The sequence below is a fragment of the Pseudorasbora parva genome, chromosome 24, assembly GCF_024679245.1.
Source record: "Pseudorasbora parva isolate DD20220531a chromosome 24, ASM2467924v1, whole genome shotgun sequence".
NCBI classification, from domain to species: Eukaryota; Metazoa; Chordata; class Actinopteri; order Cypriniformes; family Gobionidae; genus Pseudorasbora; species Pseudorasbora parva.
The window spans coordinates 11,414,941-11,437,646 of NC_090195.1; the positions used below are offsets into that span (position 1 = coordinate 11,414,941).

At 40.2% G+C, this 22,706-nt stretch overlaps 1 protein-coding gene across 1 annotated transcript; it reads right to left on the bottom strand.

Moving 5' to 3' along the window:
- Window positions 1–11,230: 11,230 nt before the first annotated feature.
- LOC137064068 (neutral cholesterol ester hydrolase 1-like) lies at window positions 11,231–17,296 on the bottom strand. Its single transcript, XM_067435405.1, has 5 exons — window positions 16,479–17,296; window positions 16,107–16,338; window positions 15,523–15,592; window positions 15,245–15,416; window positions 11,231–12,346 (listed from the first exon to the last, which is right to left on the bottom strand). The coding sequence occupies exons 1-5, from the start codon at window positions 16,614–16,616 to the stop codon at window positions 11,726–11,728; spliced, it is 1,233 nt and encodes a 410-aa protein (XP_067291506.1). The 5' UTR covers window positions 16,617–17,296; the 3' UTR covers window positions 11,231–11,725.
- Window positions 17,297–22,706: the final 5,410 nt, after the last annotated feature.

The following is a 22,706-nucleotide window of genomic DNA, read 5'->3' on the forward strand; positions in this document are numbered from 1 at the left end:
GTTTAAAGACATAATAAATATGAATAACACTCTTTAATAAGCACTACTGTTTCCAGAGAAGTGTATTTACTCGTTAACCTGGAGGTGCTTGCATGTTCTCTCACATTACCATTTATAGATGCTTTTAAAACAAGTCCCGATGCGAGTTCACAGCAGAGCAGGATGAAGCCTTCTGAAGCTCCGTCCCGCTCCGCGAGCGTCAGCAAAGTTACCCAATATTGCTTTTTTCATGGACTTGTTTGTGCCAGATGTGTCACGCTGAGATTAGATCAGCTTCTATAATCAACAGCAGATGAACGGAGGTGACCGAACAGGCTTCGGTGATCTCCCGGGACAATGACTGTGGCTTCCTCCTAAAAAGTAAAACTCAGCAGAAAATGGAGGGCGTGCTTCTTCATAAAGGATCAGCAGTGCTCTTTTGTGGGGTTATTGTGAAGAAGCATTCTGAATGACAATACGGTCAAACAATACTGATTGAAACTCCAGTCAAAGCTAGAGATTACACCGCCAAATAAAACGTCCTCGCATGTAGAACAATTGGTATGAACCATGTTCTTAATTCAGATATTTCTTTTTGTTTCCCCACCCATTCTCCTTCGCTTTTTCTTTCGCTCTATCTCTGTCAGCCAGCTGTGTTCGACCGCGGTCTCTGAAGGCCACGGTGTTGACATGTCCTGCTCTGAATTGCAGGCAACTTAAACAATGCAACAAGCGGCACTGTGGATCTGAGCATATCTGGCACAGACATGGTGGAAGGGAGGAGGAACACAAAGAAGGAGAAAAAAGAAACGGAGCGGCAGGCGACCAGTGGACGGGCCGGAAACTTGGGATTTTCCAGCAGAAGCGAATGCAAAGTGTAGATTTGGCTGGGTTTGTTTTAGCTGACGCCAGGAAAAGCTGCAGCCAAAGAGTGACAAACTCATCCCTTATGGTGACCCTGCCACATTTATACATAAGCAGAACGATCTGAGGATTTCTTTTATGAGTGAGTGAGTGTGTGTGGGTGGTGTTGGTGTGGGAGGTAGCTGAGGGAGATTCTTCTTCTCGTGAAACATGACTGTAGTCTGGCGCCATGATTGACCGATGTCCTGCACCGGAGAGAAAATCCTCCCCCACTGACTCCCTTTTTCTTGGAGCTGAATGTTTAAGCAACTCCTGAACATACAGGAACTCTCTCTCTCTCTCTCTCTCTCTCTCTCTCTCTCTCTCTCTCTCTCTCTCTCTCTGTAAATTATCACACTCACAGTTTTCAGCAGGAGAAAAAAATCCCAGACTATATCTAGGGAGAAAATATTAATGGGGTGGGTTCTTTTAACTTGCATGTGCTAGCAATACATTAGCAACAACCCAGAACACATAGCAACACCCTGGCAACAATCCACACAACACCCTACACTGAAAAATTGTGCTGCTTGTTCAAATTGCTAAATTAAAATAAGCTAAAGCAACACAATTGCTATACATTTCGTCCAAACTTAATTTGGTTGTGTTCAATCCACTTAAATATAAGTCAAATTGAAGTTTACTTAATCCATTTGTGTTGAGATTACATGAATGATTTTGTTTTGCATTAACTGAAACTGGACGGGGCTTGTTAGTTCCCAGCATGCTTTGTATATGGTTAAATCAAGAGCAAGTACATTTTATTTTATATGTAAATATGTTTTTATGCATTTTAAGCAGAATGCGAAAGGGGGAGACTTGATTGTGTTTAATAGAGTTTAATATTAAATTATGATGGAATTATTTGGAGATACGTAGAGCATTTGCTTAGGCTGTGGACTAAAAAAACGAATGCCACAACAGCTTTGCTGAAGGAGCATTTAATTCTTATACTCTAAAAAATGCTGGGTTAAAAACAACCCAAGTTGGGTTGAAAATGGACAAAACCCAGAAATTGGGTTGTTTGAACCCAGTGAAAGGACCCGCAAACAACCCAATTTCTTGGGAGAAAATGAAGTTTGTCCATTTTCAACCCAACTTGGGTTGTTTTTAACCCAGCATTTTTTAGAGTGTAGCATATTAAATGCTAATGTGTGCTATTTCTAGCTAGAAGTTTGTCAACTATCCAGTGGAGTATTATAATTCAGTTGTGACAGGGAGTCATATAAAATTCACTTTGAACACAACTTAATTGTGTCACTTAAAATGTATTCATTTCATGATGTTGAAGTTACATGAACAAATTAATCCAACGGACTTTTTTTCAGTGTAGCATAGTGGCAGTGAATTTGCATGGCAAAGCACTGCTCAAACTTTTGAATGTAATTCTGCATGACGAAAACCTCAGGACTGTTTCATATCAGCCTAAGGTTCATTGCAGTTATATAGAGCTGAACTGTGATATCATTGCGTTACTATGTGCTTTTCCAAACTGATAGCAAGCTAAAGTGAGAACTAACAATAGGACCTTTGGGTTAGCTTTTCGTCCTCAGGGATTTTTAAATGAAGCCGCAGGGGTTGTAAAGACTTGACAGACCGCTGATGAATGTGTGATCATATCCGTTGCGAAGAACATGGGGGGGGGGGGAGTTCACGGAGAGTTACGGGGCCTTGATTCAATGCTCCATTGCACTTGGGGAATCAGGAATTTGGCGAGAGAAAAGGCCCCCAATTTTGGGGGGCCCCACTTTATCGACTGAAAAAAAATATGGCTGTTAGTGTCAGATGCTCAAAAATGGAAAACAGAACAGGAGGAAATGAAGAAGGGGTGAAAAAGTAAAATATTTAGTGAGAGCTATAAAATCATGGGGGGGCTAAAATTATATTCTGACATGCCTAAGCCATGCAATCAAAGTGCCAAGAGACTTATAGGCCGGGATACAAGGGCGTATTGTGCTTCTCTGTGACATCACTCCTGAGTAAGAGGGAGGGGAGACAGGGAGATTCCCAGTTTTCACTCTGGGGTGAAAAAGGCAGAGCTTGATTGACAGTTGATTGCCACGTTGTCATGTGGGAGGATTGTCCTGAGGGGCGGCCTGTCCTCTCTCCATCCATAGCCATCACAGATTAAATTAATGCATGCTATTCCAAGGGTACGTTTACATGACAACGATGTACTAAAAACAGAAACGTTTTTACTTTGCCTTTTTTGCGTACAGACGACACCATTGTCAAAACAAAACTTTCGCATGGATCCGTGACGTCCATAACCTTGTATTATGCTGTCTGGCCAGTAGTTGGCGGTGAATAATGGTATCGTTTTCAAAAACTTTGAAACCCGTTTTGCGTTTTTAGGCCCCCCAAAAAGCACTGTTGTGTAAATGAAAAGTAAAATAAAATACAAAGTTTTCCGTTTTTAGTTGAAAATGGTGTCATGTAAACGGCCCTGTATAACTTTTCAAATCAAAATGAGCTTCAGGTCAGAGATCGCTGAGAAAGTCTGCTATGAACCACCAAGGAGGAGAAGGTTTTCTCCGCTGATTTATGTAGATGAAAATTTGACGGCATAGAGGGGTGTTTTGTGCTTTTAGACTTGGCAGCGTTTCTCTATTAAGAAGCTTTGAAAGCCAAATGGTCATTCTTGGGTGGCGTGTGATAGATGATCTAAACTCTGACTCTGCGTGCAAACACGTAATCCGACATGTCATCAGACAAGTACATGAAACAGGCTCAAATTTTACAAGCTTGATCATTCAATGTTGTACTGTGAGTGCCAATGCTGGACGAACTCATGTCCTTGAGATAAACTACAGTTAATCTAATGTAAGAGCACGATCAGCTTTAGTAAATCATAATTATGACATAAAAAACAAATTGTGTGTGTGTGTGTGTGTGTGTGTGTGTGTGTGTGTGTGTGTGTGTGTGTGTGTGTGTGTGTGTGTGTGTGTGTGTGTGAATAGGGCTTGACATGAACTTTTTTGCTCATCTATCAACAGTATATACAGTGTATATATATATATATATATATATATATATATATATATATATATATATATATATATAAACTAATGTTAGATGTGATTAATCAATTTGACAGCTAATAATCTTAATTATGACAGACATACTAAATCATATTTGTGATAAAAAGTCAAAATTATGATACACCAAGTGAAATAAAAAAGTCTAAATTTATGAAATAATTTTGCCCTTATTATTCTATGTTAAATATTGCTAATTTTGTATTGGATGTGTCCTACAATAGATTTACATGCATCCAAGGTAAAAAAAAAAAACAACAACAACAACAACAACAAAAAAACTGATAAAGGATCAGGGGTCTTATTCAAAACATCTTAAGGCTAAAAGTAGCTGCTAACTGGCCAATTTATGAGAAACTCTTAAAAATAATGGGCGTGTCAGTCCTAATTTTAGGATTTCACAAAGCATTTTAGCACTAAAACTAGCTCATAGTAAAGGTTAGGAGTAACCTAGTCAAAAGGACTCATAAATCACTAAGACCAAATCACAAACGATCCTATCACTGTTGCCGCAATCCGCCAAAGACACAACATTGAGGCATTAATAGTGATAATTAATGTATCTTTAATTCAAAATAATAATAATAATAATGTCAGATTACCTGAGGCAGTTGTTTTTACGAGTACACACTTACAAATGATTGAATAAAGTAAAACAATATAAACGTATTTGACGTGCTGTCCGAAGCGATCGAGGGCTCCGAGCTCTGAATTTAGCCCAAACCCAGAGTTCTGCCCCGTATCGCAGACCGAGAGTGAGGAACATTAGGTGAGTCGGTGTGTATATAAACCGCCTCTCGCGCTGATTATATAGATCATTTGAACATGCTCCACAAACTTTGTTTTTAAAACATCATATTCGCTTGAATTCTGCAATCTCTCGAGATGAAGACATGTAAGAGTCTGACAATTAGCTGAACATATATTAGTTTAATTAGTGACACTTAGCCTACTTACTACTACTAAAATCTTCATTTGAATATGCCAACATTTTTGTTTTAGACATTTTATTTAAATATAGCAACATAACCTCTTTCAACAATATATTTCTATAATTAAATCACAGAGAGAGACCCTTCCCGATCAGCCAATCACTGGTCATAGTTAGTAAGCGTGATGACATCATCCATAGCAACAAGGTCAACCCCGCCCTTTCTCTTAATTAAGACTTCTCTCTATTCCTTAAAAGTTCCTCTCAGCAGCTTTGGGAATAGGTTTTAAGAGGAAACGCGTAACTAACTTTTACTGTTATTTAGGAGAACTCTTAGCGCTAAGATACAATGGTTTGTGAATACGGCTCCAGGTCTCTCTAAACCCCTCCTTTTTTAGAGACTCTGCTCTGATTGGTCAGATGGCCCAGTCTGTTTTGATTGGTCTACTGCTTACAGCTCCGAAACTACCATTATCATATCTGAATTTTGGCTCCGGAAAAAATTCCTCAACAATTGACAGACTGTTATATGAACAGTAACTGGTGTCGGAGGGCATGAATGTGTAGCCATTTGCTTTCACAGTACAGAAAACAACACAAACCAAATTCTTCCCGGCCATAGCTATACAACTATAACAGTAGTTATAAATTGTTACATTTATATAGCGCTTTTCTTGGTAATCAAAGCGCTTAACATGGAAGGGGGAATCTCCTCAACCACCACCAATGTGCAGCATCCACCTGGATGATGCGACGGCAGCCATATTGCGCCAGAACACTCACCATACATCAGCTGATTGGTGGAGAGGAGACCGAGTGATGAAGCCAATCAGGATATGGGGATTATTAGGAGGCCATGATGGACAGGGGCCAATGGGCAAATTTGGCAAGGATACCGGGATTTTTAATGACCACAGAGAGTCAGGACCTTAGTTTAACGCCTCATCCGAAGGACTACAGGGTTTGAGGGTCAAGTATGTTCAAGGACAGCTAATGAATTATGCATGGCGTGCATTATGCAAATTTGTTGCAAGCCTAGAAGGTTTATTCAGGAAGTAAGAGTGGATTTGTTTTATTTTTATAAAATGATTAGCTGACAGCATGTTTCAGGCAGTTCAGAATTCTGGGAGGCAGTAAGTCATTTATCATACACTTACATTCACCAAACAGCTATAACATTATGAAAGGTAATATTAGAAAAAGATTAATAGGGCACTTTAAGCAGTGGAGTGAAACTGTGTTTATTTGTCTGCACATTGCAAGAGGACTTCGTATTTTACTATTGTGTAGCTGTTAAGTGAAATCAAGCCAACTCTATTACGAGTCAATGAGTGTCTAACTCTTCTCTGTCATCAGCTCAGGAATATTGCTCTAATAATTTTGAAAATGAATTGCTTTACAGAGAAACGGGAGGCCTGGCTCCGTGCAAGCAACTACCCTTAAATTCAGGAAGCAATGAACAATGTGAAAGATAACATTCCTCCGAGCGCTAGGTATGTGGACTCCTCGGGTTTTGTTTTCCTTTGAAATAATCACGCAGCTTTCACTGATTAATCATTGGCTACTCATTTTACAGTGTGCCCTCGTAATCTAGATGGGATTTGAGACGTTGGCATGAAAAACTCTTCCTGAAGGCAAATTATGCAAAACGTGTATCGGGTTATGTAGCTGCTGAGAACAGGAACCGCCTCACACTTTGCCATCGAGCTCCTTGAGATCAAGTTTGGCCATGTGACATGACATGTCACACTCTTGAGTAAGTTCACATAAAAACATCTCAGCTTTTTCCGTTTCTCTGTCACAGCACGAACGATAACAGGTTATTCCAGCCAGCAGGATCGTCTCGGTTCGGCCTGCAGGCTAACTCTGCCAGTGTTCACTTAAAGAGTTAGCAATTCACCCTTCTGTCAGAGCCATTTATGAAACTCTTTGAAAAGCACAGCACAAACTTCTTAAAGTCTCTTCAAATCAAGCTAACAAACATGTTCTGTTTTGCATTTTGCGATTTCAGCAAAGACACACCCTGAAATGTTTATTGCTCAGACCTTGATCTTTCATATCTCATTATTATTTTTAGTTTAACTAATTTCAGTACTTTTACACATTTGCCAGATGTTTATAATCCTAAGTGCAGTGCAGTCAACGGAAAACTAATGACCTTAGCATTACTTGCACAATTTTCAACCACTTCAGCAAACTATCACATTTTATCAGAGGTGGACAAAGTACACAACTCTATTACTTGAGTAAAAGTACTACTGGTCAAATATTACTCCGTTACAAGTGAAAGTTGTAAAAATAGATTTTTACTCAAGTAAAAGTACAGAAGTATTTGTTTTCAAAAGTACTTAAGTATCAAAGTAAATTTCCTTTTTTATGCCAATGCATTATTTTATTATTGTTGTATAAATGCACACTGTAATCATGGTTTAAGTCATTCAGTGATACTCCATCTGACATACTACCATACCACTAACTTAAACTCATTTAAATACTTGTATATAAGTTACAAAGCTCTTTACAAAGCTGCTGTCACTTTAAGGCCGAATGCACGGATCCAATACACTGATACACTTCTGATATTCTCCCAACTTTCCTCTTCTCTTTCTCCCAGATGTCTATAGTGTTAATATTTTATAAGACATGCACCAAGTGTATGCCAACTAAACTAATCTTGATTTCTTTTTAAACTGAAACATACTTTCAAAGTATGGCTATGGGTGCACACACTGTGCCTAAGAACCGTCTTCTTCCATTTTGCTATGAACTGATCAGTGTTCAAAAAAAGTTGGGAAATGTATATGACCCTATAAGAGTGATTCCTGACAGACTGTCTGAAACAACAACACCAAAAAAACTTTTAAAGATGGAAAAAATCCTCCTCCGACTTTCAGCGCTGCTGCAGAAACGACTTTCGACCTTGATAGAAATGTAGTGGAGTAAAAAGTAAGATATTTGTCTTTCAAATGTAGTGAAGTAAAAGTAAATGTATTCAGAAAAAATAATACTCCAGTAAAGTACAGATACTCAAAAAGTGTACTTAAGTACAGTACTCAAGTAAATGTACTTAGTTACTGTCCACCTCTGCGTTTTATGAAACATATAAATATACATAAAATACATCAAACAACATAACATTAAACTATATGAAAATTAAAGTAAAATTATTTTAATAAAACAAATAGGATGTTATAGCTAAGATAATTTGATGTAGGGCAAATTTTTGAGAAATGTATTGTATATTATATACATTATATTGAAATATAGTATATAATTATGACCTTAATATTGCTTTTGCTAATTTTAGTGCTACTTTTCTACCATTTGGGCTAAATATCAGTTTTTATGAAACATAATTAAATAAATATGTAATTATATAATACAATTATAATTTAAAATGTTTAAAATGTAAATAATAATAATAATGTCATTGTTGAAATATAGTAACAAAATAAATGTGGATAGCTAGGATTTTCCACCACTTGAAAACATAATTAAATGTATACAATGCATAAAATAATAAAACTTAAAATGTAACACAATTTTAAAAATACTATTGAAATATATAAATAAAATGAATGTGGATAGCTCAGATAATTTGGTGAGAAATGTTATAAAACTATTTACAAAATAAAAATAAAATTATATGTGTGTGTGTGTGTGTGTGTGTGTGTGTGTGTGTGTGTGTGTGTGTGTGTGTGTGTGTGTGTGTGTGTGTGTGTGTGTGTGTGTGTGTGTACATATATTTACAAACTTCTATGTTAGGTGTGATTAATCGATTTGACAGCACTACTTAAAATATATATATAAAAATAAATGAAATTAAGTAATAAAATGAATGTGGATATCAATCTGATGAGAAATGTTTTAGTTAAAGGGGGGGTGAAATGCTGTTTCATGCATACTGATCTTTTTACACTGTTAAAGACTTGGAATCCCATACTAAACATAGACAAAGTTTCAAAAGTTAAGGTGGACGTTTGATGGGAGTATTTCTTTGTCAAAAATACTACTTCCGGTTAGTCATAAGTTTCGGCAAGTTTTTTGAGATCATGCGTCCCCATTGACGTTAGTGGGGGCGGAATTTCCTTGTATGGGCCTTACGGACAATTCTACCGGAAGCGCGTGAGAGAGAGCGAGGGAGAGAGCGAAAGCAACAGCCTACGCCCATCAAAGCGGGGCTTGTAGGATGCTGGACAGGTGACAATTACACATAGCACATAACAATGTCACCAAAAAAGTGGGTTTTTGGTTGCCAGACCAAGACAGTCCTGCACAGATTCGCCAAAAACCCCGCGTTAAGGCAACAGTGGATGGAATTTGCTTTTCCGGATCAGCAACTGAGTTGCGCGAATGTTTATATCTGTTCGCTGTTTCATAAACAAGGCCCAGCTCGACGCCGCATTTTCCCAATCGCCTAATGCTGAAGGATGGAGCAGTCCCAACGTTAGAAGGGTGAGTGAGACTGCTTTTAGTCCGCTTAACGTTACTGTCTACACAAACCACGCGTAAACACACAAACACACGTGCACAACTGCACTTCCCACATGTACACCTTCAAAGACAAAAATACGACGATATAATTCAAGTATAAATATGTAAATAACACAAGCCGCTAAGCATATTATATAGTTAGTGTATAACTTGTAACTTACCACATACAGACGTCCTGCTCTAGTCGTTTTTGCTGCTGCTCCTGTTCAACTGCAGCCTCTGGGTCTGATTCCGGATCATAGATGTATGGCTGTATCCGATTAAAAGCCATATTTTTATTTTGAATAAAGTTTTTTTCCGCTGTTAGGGATGCACTCGACTCAACACACAGCGCGCTGCTGCACACGTCATTATTTAGCTCCGCTCACACGACACGCCCCCACCCGCTCGGCTTTTTTCGGAAAGACTCGGAACAGCGCATCTTTCTTATATAATTATTAAAAAAATAAAAACTTTTCGGAGATATGCAGGATGCAATGCTACTCTATAGGTACTCAAGATTGACATGACACTGACTGAAACTGAGTGTTTCACCCCCCCTTTAATTAAAATCTTTTTTGGTACAATTTGAAATTTGAATGATTTAAGACAAGAGGACACAAATGTAAAATTGTCTTTTATTTGAGACGCTGTAGACTTCATTTGTTCTCCATTTAATCTTATTGCTAATATAATATTTGTGTGCTTTGTGGAAAAGAACATTTTTCTTTCCAATGGGCAGTGCTGGAGAACAGTGGCATCTTTTGTGTACAAGTCATAAAGCAAGTCATCATCAGTGGTTTATTGTGTAGCCAAATCACATAATCAAGACGGCTCCAAAACAGTTCTTTCATTTTTGCACAGCTTCAAAAGAAACAAGATTACAACCTACAGTGACTCACATTCTCATCATACTTGAGAGAAGAGAGTATCAGTTTGGAAAAGGAAGAGATACATATGCATTACAAAGATCAGCTGTTTAAAAAATGGTTTCCAGATCCTTCTTTTACATTTTCCCCTGAGAATAATGGTGTTGCCTGTAAAACATAAACAGAAATCGATTATTGTCCCCACACTCTCAATTAGAGGAAAGAGCCAAAGGTGCGATAATAGTTAAAGGTCTCACAGGTGAGAAAAACAGTGAGAGCCGCATTCCACTGCGCTTATCTGAACCCCCCGGTGTTTCCCATGCGCTAACACTGACGGATAGCTTCCCTTAAATACTCCCTTCCAGCTCATGTTTCATTAAACCACCACACCGCCGGTTTTTAGGAAATTCCCTTTTGTCAAAACTGCTGACTGCCAGCAGCAAAGAAACTGGCAAAGAAGTTGCAATTCCCAGACAAGAGTAAGAAACAGTTTCCCAGTGGTGTTGTATTTTAACAGACATATGTAAACATGTTGATATGCTTTTTATGGCATACACATATTTTTATGAACATGCTATCCATCTTAAATTATATATGTCCCTGAAAACTCTGCCAAGCCAAAAAGGATATATTATTATTATTAATGATTTTTATTACTTGAAGTATTACTGTTTTTTACTTACACATGTGACATATTCTTTCACAAATGTTTGTGGAAGCGTCTGCATATCAAGATATTTTGATATGCAGACGCTTTGATATGCAGTCAAGATATTTTGAAGAATGTCAGTAACCAAACAGTTAACTGGAGCCATTGACTTTAGTATTTTTTTTCTCCTACTATATAAGTCAATGGCTCCAGTTAACTGTTTGGTTACTGACATTCTTCAAAATCTTCCCTTGTGTTCAGCTGAAGAAAGAAATTCACACAGGTTTGAAACAGCTTGAGGGTGAGTAAAGGATGACAGAATTTTCATTTTAAAGTGAACTATCCCTTTAAGACATGTTATACTGCGCCCCATCAACACAACCAAGCCTAGAAGAAAATTTTTTTATTTTTTTAACCCTTTAATGTTCAATATATGATTTATACCCGTTTATCCAGTAGCATTGCATTAGTGTTAGGTCTAAGGCCACCTTGTCGAGTCTGAGTCACCAATTTCTTAACCGATTGAGTTTGAATGGAAGAGGTTTATTAAAGTCTTGTCATCTTAATTTTATGTTACTTATTATTTCAGTCCACCCGAGTGCGTCTGAGTTGAGTTCATTCATAATTGCAAGTCCAAGTCTGACTACAAGTACCCTAAGTCTACATAGCACAAATCATCAAGTTTTACAATAAATTCCCTGTGTATTTAAATGTGAACATAACACATTATTTACCAATACAGCAGCTCCTGAGCCCACTAATGCTAAAACATGTTCGGTTCAGTTCTTTGTAACATTTTCATATTGCACTGCATGCTAAATGTAAAAATCTAATTTAAAATCAATATATAATTAACATCATTTTCGATCTTTAGTAAGTGTCTTTAGAGGTTCTCCTTTAGCCAACGGATGTAATTCCCAAGACTTCGTGTTCCAACAGAGAATCGAAAGGGCCCGAAAGCAAAACTAAGGCATCCATGGAAACCATCTTCATAGTGATCAACGGTGACGTGGACTCCGGCCTCTTTCAGTCGTGTGGCGTACATGAGTCCGTCGTCTCTCAGCACGTCATGCTCACAGGTCATGATGTAGGCGGGCGGCAAGGCCTTCAGCACTTCAGTTTCAGCTAGTAAAGGCGCCGCTCTCACATCCAGCAGGCCAGGCAGCTTCTCCAACAGCTTTGGGTCGCCGTGAAGCGGAACCACAGGTTTATAGTTCTTCTGAAAGGCCACCGGAAGAAGCTTGGTCCAGTTGATCTTGGCTTTGGCTGCTGCTATCTCCTGGCCCTGATCCAGAGCCGTGTGGTTGTTTGCCAGCAAAGCAGGGACAAGGTTCTGATCACCGTTTAGATACTCTAGCCAGAAGCGGGCCACAAATGGTCTGTATAGGATGGGAATATCGGCGTTCTGCTGGTACGAAGGTGTGTTGAAGTCCAGGGCTTGAAGCACGGGGTACACCAGGGCCTGAACTTTAAATTTAATAGGGATGCTACTGTCCAAAGCCATCTGTGAACAAATACATGAGTGAGTATTAGCCATCTTTTGTGATGAATACCTTTAATAACATACTATGACAAACTAGTAAACAAAACATACTCAGTATTTTTTTATATATACATGTATATACACTGATTAGGCGTAACATTATGACCTCAGACAGTTGAAGTGAATAACACTGATTATCTCTTCATCATGGGCACCTGTCAATGCAGGAAAATGGACACGTGTGAGGATTTGAGCGAGTTTGACAAAGGCCAAATTGTTATGGCTAGACGACTGGGTCAGAGCATCTCCAAGACTGCAGCTCTTTTGGGGTGTTCCCGGTCTGCAGTGGACAGTATCTATCAAAAGTGGTCCAAGGAAGGAACAGCGGTGAACCAGTGACAGGGTCATGGGCGGCCAAGGCTCATTGATGTACGTGGGGAGCGAAGGCTGGCCCATGTGGTCTGATCAAACAGACGAGCTACTGTAGCTCAAACTGCTTAAGAAGTTAATGCTGGTTCTGATAGAAAGGTGTCAGAATACACAGTGCATCGCAGTTTGTTGCGTATGGGGCTGCATATTCGCAGAAAAGTCAGAGTGCCTATGTTGACCCCTGTCCACCGCTGAAAGCACCAACAGTGAGCACGTCAGCATCAGAACTGGACCACAGAGCAAGGGAAGAAGGTGGCCTGGTCTGATGAATCATGTTTTCTTTTACATCAAAATGGAAATGGACTGCATTTATATAGCGCTTTTATCCAAAGCGCTTTACATTTTGCCTCACATTCACCCATTCATACACCGACGGCGATGTCAGCCATGTAAGGCGCCATCCAGCTCGTCGGGAGCAGCTGGGGTTAGGTGTCTTGCTCATGGACACTTCGACACTTGGTCAGGTGGAACCGGGGATTGAACCACCAACCTTCTGGTTTGTAGGCAACCTGAACCACTGAGCCACTGCCGCCCAAATCATATTGGCCATCATTTGTATGGCCGGAACACATGGCACCAGGATGTACTATGGAAAGAAGGCAACCTGGCGGAGGCAGTGTGAAGCTCTGGGCAATGCTCTGCTGGGAAACCTTGTTACTTTGATACGTACCACCTACCTAAGCACTGGTGGCTGGATAATGGACCCTGCTGCCACAAAGCAAAATGGTTCAGGAATTTGATTTGTCGGCTGCACATACTGTACATGATGTGAATTTCGAGTTCCACCACACCCCAGTGGTGCTCAACTGGAATCAGATCTGGTGACTATGGAGGCTATTAGACTATAGTGAACTCATTGTCATGTTCGAAAAACCAGTTTTAGATGTATTGGGCAGTCAGTGTGAACATGATTACATCCGTAATGTAACTGATTAGATTCAATAAAGTTTTCAGTAAGGGGGTTTTGTCAGCCTTTGATCTTCCTACTGAAAGTGTATGTGAATGTTTACATAATCTTAGTGACCAAGTGCTGTTTATACCATTTGGGGTGTGCGATTATCTTCACAGTCAGGGGTAATTGACTGTATTGTCTATATGTAACGTCCACACCTTTAAGGACTGCCCAATGAATGCCTATAAAATACCAAGAACAGGACTTGGTGACTGCAGCTACCAACAGCGCATTCTCAATAAAGAATCATGCTGAAGATATATCCAAGTTTCCTGGTCTTTTCTTCTTAAATTTCCAACAGTACTAAGGGGCCCAGTGTGTGCCAAAAAATATTCTCCACACCATTACACCAGCAAAAGCTTGAACCGTTGATACAAGGCAGGATGAATCCACGCTTTTATGTTGTTTACGCCAAATTCTGAGCTGACTATCTGAACGTCACAGCTAAACTCATAAGACCAAAGTTTTTCCAATCTTCGATTGTCCAATTTTGGTGAGCCTGTGTGAATATTAGCCTCAGTTTCCTGTTCTTAGCAGACAGTAATGTCACCCGGTGTGTCTTCTGCTGCTGTAGCCCATCTGCTTTAAGGTTCGATGTGTTGTATGTTCAGAGATGCTCTTCAACAGACCTCAGTATAGTAATAATGAGTGGTTATTTGAGTTATTGTTGCCTTTCTATTAGTGAAAACCCCAGTAGATCAGAGGTTTCTGAAATACTCAGACCAACCTGTCTGGCCCCAACAACCATGCCACTTTCAAAAAAAAATACTGTCACGGCTTCAAGTCTGAGTCACCAAGTCCTTAATCGATTGAGTTCAAATGGCAAATGTTTATTAAAGTCTTGTCATCTTAATTTATGTAACTTCTTGTTATTGTTATAGTCCAAGTCTCAGGCCAAGTACCCTAACTATATATATATATATATATATATATATATATATATATATATATATATATATATATATATATATATATATATATATATATAATACATTTATAATTATAATATAGTATAATAGCTATACTTATAATTATGTATATAATTTTAATTTTTTAATTTACAGTTATTTATATAAATGTCCAAAAACATTACAAGGAGACAAGGCTTCTTATTTGTCTCTTCACTTTACTCTTATTGACATGATCTTGGAATATCATACTTCATACTTTCACAAATAGAAATAAATATTACATATAACACATATATTAAATAAGTAGAATATAATGGAAACATGCTTTTTTTTTTTTTATCATGGTGATTTTCCTCTCTATAGAAGTCATTAGCTCTAACATGTCTATAAAATAAGAAAACATGGCTTCATCCAATGTTCAGGTTTCTGTTCTGGATTAGATTAAACATAACATTTCAGAAATCTTGTAATATAAAACAGTTGCCTTAATGTCCTGTGGTTAATCAACTGGGAAATTATAGTAATATGTGTACGTTAAATGTTTTACTCTGTTCGCCTGTGATGTATTGCCTTTATGAGAAACATTTATTTGTAACAATGACAATTTGAGAAGGGGATTTCTCATACCTGTTGCACAACAGCAGCGGCAAGGTTCCCACCGGCGCTGTCACCTGACACAGCCACTCTTTTCGGGTCTATGTGGTACCGGTTCAACACCTCAGCTGTAAGGATGTGTTTTGAGGCCAGAAAAACATCATTATACTGATCTGGGAAACGTCCATCTGGAGCCAGCCTGTACCTAAACATAAAATAAAACAAAATATACTAATTACATCGGGTAATTAAGACTTTTGATAATACAAAAGATCATAGCAAGATCTAGAAAATTGTCCAGCACTGCTTACTCAACAGATATTACGACTGCATTGAGCTCTTCAGCCATCGCCATGCACTGAAGGTAATATGGTTCCATCTCTTTAAAGACAGAAAGAACAATTAAACATTGTCAAAATTGTACCTTTAGGGGTAAAACAGCTTGTCACTGGGGCAGTATCCTTAAAAGGACATATTTGTACCTTTATAGCTTTAAACGGTGCATGTCAGTACATTAAGTACAAATATGTACATTAAGGTAATTTTATGAACCTTTTTGTGGTAAAAGAAAAAAGGTACATGGATGTCCTATTAAAGGGGACTGCCCCAGTAACAAGCTGTTGTACCCCTAGAAGTACAACTTTTTACTCTCTGTGTGGCGAGTTTATGATTGCATATTCCATACAAACGAATAACTCATAAAGTCAACATTAATTGATTTCATGGTGTCTTTAAACCGAGAAGTGTTCCTTTCTCTACCACATGAGGGAGCTTCGAGACTGCTGAGCAAATCTCTTTTTCTCGCACCTTCTGTCCACAACTTATGATGCATTCAACAAAAGGCCCGCCTTACATGAAATCATATGCAATTTATTTAACATAAACTATCACATACTTGTACTGCCAACTGTCCATCCACCTCCATGGAAATAGACCACGCCTCTTTTCAAACGCTGCTCCTGCCCTTCAACAGTAGATTCGAACACTTGTGCTTCCACTCCTCCAAAGGAACCCTCTGTGACCCGGACGTTTGGGCTGGACTGATTACTTTTTACATCCACCCAAGACGAATAGTATTTTACAACACCGAAAGGGGAACTCAGTCCAAGGTCATGAGCTACAAAACTCTAGGAGAAATCCAAAAAGTTGTGTTTTTGTCAGGGGATCTCTTTATAAAATGACACAAACCCTGCTACGTCGTTGCAATTAACGGTTTTATATGAATGTAAGCATTAAAAAATATTCTTAAAAAAATGCTAATTCTTACCATATGCATAATGCCACGTATCACAGAATCCATAAACATGAGTTTCCATGGCTCTGATATAGTGCTGGGCAGAGGCAAATAAATATAATAAGCAGCTGCTATTGACAGTAAAATCGTCCCAATCAAAATGGACCGCATTATTATAAACGTTAAAAGAGCATAAAAATGGACCTCTGCACAAATGCCGTGCAGTCCTATGACACTTCACCTGATTTCCCCATAGACAGATTTCACACAGTAGAGATAATGATATTCACTACAAACTTTTTATCTTAAAAGTCCTCTTGTCGAACTAAAGTTAGCTTTATTTCACTACAATGATTTTTGAGTTTTTATTCTTGTTTATTTTTTTTTCTGTCAATGTTTTTTTTTACTGTCGCCTTGCATATTTTGAGATCAGTTAGGCTACTCCTATAAACACATAACTACTTCAATGATTTCAAGCTTTTGTAGTGATGTGGTTCTAATATACCAAAAAATTTCCGAAGGTTGTAATCAAACGACCTGTCAAATATGTTAAAATATGTACCATTTTCTTCTCTACTGGATTCGGCATAGAGACAGAGACTTGTATTTTGAAATAATATGCATGCTGTGATCAAACAATTAACTATAAAAAAGCCATTGTTTGTTCATACACTATTTAGCGTTACACTGTTACATTTCCAAACAAAAAGAAAAAAAAAGAAAGGAAATTAACAAATAGCTAAATTTAGGGTGACCATATTTTGATTACTGAAAACGTCTCAGGTTACTCACGTAACCTATATTCTCTGAATAGGGAACGAGACGCTGCGTAATGACGCATATGGGGTATGCCCATGGGCGTGCAGATTGTCTGAAGCCCTTATAGAATCACGCCAATTCATTGGCTGATGGCGCAGCACCGCCCCGGAAGGATGTGGACAAAACCTTGGGCACATAACCCAGCCTGGGTCTCAAAGAGACCTAACTAGGCCGGAAGCAAAACCCAAGCAAGCCTAGCTAACAGAGAGGGCTTGCAAATCCCCCACTCGCTTAAAGAAGTTAGAGCCAATAACAGAGCAACTTTTAAGAGTCAGAACCTGCTCCGGAGCTGACTCCAATGGCTCAAAGGGAACACTCATCAAACCCTCCAGGACAAAAGATCCCAAGAGGGTACACCAGGGGAGCGAACTGGCCTCAGACGCTTGACCCCTCTCATAAAAGATGAGACTAAAGGCCCTTTCACACTGGACGCGATTTTGACGTGCGAATAATTCGCGAGATGTTTTTTTTTTTTAGATCAGCTGTTTGTGTAATGAGCGCTTCCACACCGAACGCGAATTTGCTGAAGCGAAAAAACGGCATTTATTTTTTTCGCTTCGATGTCGATTTTTTTTTACTCTAGCGGCGACAAAAACAGCTTCAACCAATCACATAAAAGGAAACAAAGGTGAAATGTCCAGTTGATGTCACAAGCTATTCAATCAACTAACTTTTGCCAGGCATGGCATTTCTCATGAGATTACAAATGTAAGCTGTACAGCTGCAGCTGTGTTTGCCCACTGTATGATACAGACAGCAATAACTTAAAGCTACACTGTGTAACTTTTTGTTTGTTTATTCTTAGCTAAAAACACTTAGTTCTTTCAAAAATATATGTGCTCATTAATGTATATTTACTCCTTTCAAGTAATAATGTATTCTCGTAAGTTTATAATATGCCATTAAAAAATACATACGGGTGAGGGGTTCGGATGCTGGTCGCCATGTTGCCCCTCCATCTTGAAAGTACATTAGCCAAAGAGGGACATACCCGTAAATTCAAGCTTCGCCTTTCACGTTTTAACACTCGATGGCACCGTGTCGAATGTGAAGAGGGGGATTGCCATGTTAATCTTGGACTAAATCAGCCACCGTAGGAGTTAAAACGAAATCAGAATTGAGAGGAACAGAAACTAATATTCACTGGATGGTCATATACCTTTTCACCACTAGATGGGGGAAAATTTTACACAGTGTAGCTTTAACAAGTTAGTATAATAACTTATAAGTTATTACCTTTTATAAATAGTTGATTTTTTTCTAAACATTTTGTCCGCGATTATGGAAAGTGAACATGTTGCCACCAGTAGGCTACGTCTGTGTGGCACTGAAATGTTTACATGTGACTCGACTGGAAACATCTTCTCGGATCGATTGATTCCCTGAAGTGCGCGGTTTGTCACGTCAGATGCGCTGCCTTCTCTGGAGGAGATCCTCAAATTGTCCCACAGACTTTAGAAAGTAAGTGCAGAGCCGGCCATGATAAAGTTTTAGCTCCTCTTCAAGATTAGCATCCTCCCCTTCAGACTCTGTTCTTTAAGACTGGCTGCACCCAAAACCTTCCTCTCGGTCCTTTAAATAAAATGAAAAGCTCGTGTTCACTGAATGATGAAGTGCCCGTGTTTTCTCAGCTGTCACTGCGAATGTTTTGGGATGTTGGAGCTCTAAAACGTTGCAAATTCGTGTCGCGGCTGATGTGAATGGTTTTGACGCGAAATATTCGCATGCGAAATATTCGCTTATTCGTTACGCTTTTTCGTTACGCGTCCGGTGTGAAAGGACCTTAAGAATGCTTTCAAAATGGCTCTCATCCAACTCCCTGTGAGCGGCGATAGCCGCTACATACACTCTGAGAATATTAGCCACCACCCCGGCTGCAAACTTCTCCTGCAGAAACTCCAGAACTGAACCAATAGGGCAGTCGACTGGACTTCTACTGTGGGCCGAACACTGTGCCTGAAAAACCTTCCACTTGGAAGAGTAAGCTTCCTCGTAAAGGGGGCTATGGCATTAGCGATGGTCTCCTGCAAATCTGTTGGTAGACCGGCCCTTAAGACTGATGGCCCCTGGTAGGCCACACCCACAGTTTCCAGATCTCGGGATGAGGATTTTAGAAGATCGCTCGCTCTCTCTCACTCTGCACAGAACCACCGGAATCAGCTTGATGGGCAGGAATGCATAGAGCTTTAACCTCGGCCAGAGGTGAGCGAACGCATCCACTCCCAACGGTGCAGGAGGACTTAGAGAGAACCAGGCATTGGGGCGACTCCTTTGTAGCGAAGAGGTCCACCTCCGCTCTGCCGAACCGCATGCCGCACGCTGGACAGCCTTCGAATACCGCACCCCAACCGGTGAGGGAGGCGTCCGTCGTGGTCATCTGGCGACGGAAAACGACCGGAACGGAAGGGACAAAGCACAGTCTCTGTGATCGTTCGCCATCTCTCTGGACTGGGCCAATAAGAGTCAATCGTCCAGGTAGTTGAGTATGCGGATACCCTGGAGCCACAGCGGGGCCTGAGCAGCAGCCACACACTTAGTGAACGTCCTTGGTGCCAAAGCAGAGTATTGGAAAGCCTTCCCTCCAAAGGCAAACCTGAGGAACTTCCTGTGTCGTTGAATGACCTGAATATGGAAACGCATCTTACAGGTCTATCGACACAAACTTTTTTGGTTGTGGCAAAACTGAAGTGTGTAGCCCAGCTGAATCGTGCGAAGCACCCAGGGTGAAACTCCTGGAAAACGTTTCCACTCTTGGACGAAATGAGAAGAGGAGTAGTGAAGTGCAGTGGGCATACCTGACTAGGGTGCCGAACTGGGACGCTGTGGAGGGATCGTCCGGCCGCAAAGGAAAGCCGACTGCATCCATATGCGGCGAGGAGGCTGCGATGACCTGAGTGGGAAACGTAAGATCCACTGACCGCTGGAGTGAAAGGCGGGAAAGCGTAGTCAAATGAGACAGTCCCAAAATCCTCGGAGTCGGACGCTGTCATAAGCAAAGTGTAAGCCAGGCCGAAAGAAACAGTCTCACGTGCTTCCGGGCTGGGGATCAATAGTTTTGTGAGCGCATACAAGTGGAAAAACTTCGCTAAACACACGCGCTCGGGAGAGGAAGTAGGCCGCAAAGGCCGGCATTTTCCTGGCCGCCATGCGGGAAAGCGTAGTCAAACAAGACAGGCCTGAAATCCTCGGAGTTGGATGCTGTCGTAAGCAAAGTGTAAGCCAGGCCGAAAGAAACGGTCTCACGTGGATCAAATAGTTTCGTGTGCGCATACAAGAGGAAAAACTTCTCTAAGCGTGCACGCTCTGGAGAGGGAGTGAGAGAAGGGAAATAGCCCGCTCACACTTGATGTCCTAGAGCTAAACATTCGAACCTCAGGCCGCAGTCGAGGGAGGCCTAGCCGCCTCGGGCGGGCAGCGGGGAATCAAACGCTTTTAAAATACCTCTTCAAGAGGGAGTACATAGCGATATTCGCATTTCGAAGTGCCCTGAGCCGCTTCACGCACATGGGCAGGCCCATATACATAAATATATAAAATAATATATAATGTATCACTTACCATGCAGGTCATCGCTCGAATAGAGTGAGTGCACAGCGGGGCAACGACGAAACTCCATCATATACTTCACCAGTTGGGAGAACAAAGTTCCGCCATCCGTGGCCGTTGAAGTAGTGAAGGAGAAATATGCTTAAATCCAGTTTTTAAGGGTCAGATAAATCGCACGAAGGGAGCGATGCTACCATTTCGTAAAGGCAGAGAAATCTGCGGAGAAGATGGCGTGCGTGCCAGTATAGCTCAAAGGTGATGAGCTAGAGGGCCGGCGCTGGGCCATCAGCCAATGAATTGGCGTGATTCTATAAGGGCTTCAGACAATCGGCACGCCCATGGACGTACCCCATATGCGTCATGAGAGAACCTGGACACTCGTCCCGGCAATGAGATACTCAAATGATACTCAAAGTTTACTCAAAGATGCCTTATTAATTTCAATACATTTAAAGTATGCCCACTCTGTATGGATAAAAAATTGTTATATTACAAAATATCTATAACCAAAATGTCTATGTGTTGGGAAAACTGGACGTTTGGTCACCCTATAGCAAAATTAACAACAATCCCTGAAATGAAATTCTGAAATGTACCAAACAAAGTGCTGGGTACAGTAGCCTATGCCTGAGAATGTAGAACCTGCAATCATTTTGGGGACAAACACATGGTTTATATGGTAAACAATTAATTGTATGATTTATTTTGATAATTTATATTGCATTTACATTTAACCATTTTACAGATAATTGTTTTGTTTCACAGATTCCACTCAAAAAAAATCAGTGATACCAATGGTTTATTTCCCATGGAAATAAATGCATGCATTCATAATGTATTATTCACTGAGATATGTGATACACTCCTTGAGGCATGTTGATGTGCATCTGTGCAGACGTCACACCCAGATGCAGCTGCACAAAACTAGGGCAGAGAGCACAATTGCATGCTTGTATGTGCACGTACATAAAATGCACACCACTGCAAATCTTGTGCGAATCTGACTGTGAAAGACATGAACTATCTTGTCTTCCCATCTGCTCATAGAACATGTGTGTGTGTGTGGGGGGGGGGGGAATCAATCACACATCAACTGAGGACGAAATGTTGACTTGCTGCCTAATATATCCCATCCACTAACAGCTGCCACGATGAAGAGATAATCAAGAGTTATTCACTTACCCTGTCATAATGGTATGCCTGATTGGTGTGTGTGTGTGTGTGTGTGTGTGTGTGTGTGTGTGTGTGTGTGTGTGTGTGTGTGTGTGTGTGTGTGTGTGTGTGTGTGTGTGTGTGTGTGTGTGTATACTGTGTTTGACCCCCTTTTGCCTTCAGAACTGCCTTAATTCTAAATGGCATTGATTCAACAAGGTGCTGAAAGCATTCTTTACAAATGTTGGCCCTTATTGATAGGATAGCATCTTGCAGTTGATGGAGATTTGTGTGATGCACATCCAGGACACGAAGCTCCCGTTCTACCACATCCTAAAGATTCTGTATTGGGTTGAGATCTAGTGACTGTGGGGGCCATTTTAGAACAGTGAACTCTTTATCATGTTCAAGAAAACAATTTGAAATAATTCAAGCTTTGTGACATGGTGCATTATCCTGCTGGAAGTAGCCATCAGAGGACGGGCACATGGTGGTTATAAAGGGATGGACATGGTCAGAAACAATGCTCAGATAGTTGGCACTACTGGCACTAAGGGGCCTAAAGTGTGTCAACAAAACATCCCCCACACCATTACACCACCACCACCAGCCTGCACAGTGGTAACAAGGCATGATGGATCCATGTTCTCATTCTGTTTACGCCAAATTCTGACTCTACCATCTGAATGTCTCAACAGAAATCGAGACTCATCAGACCAGGCAACATTTTTACGGTCTTCAACT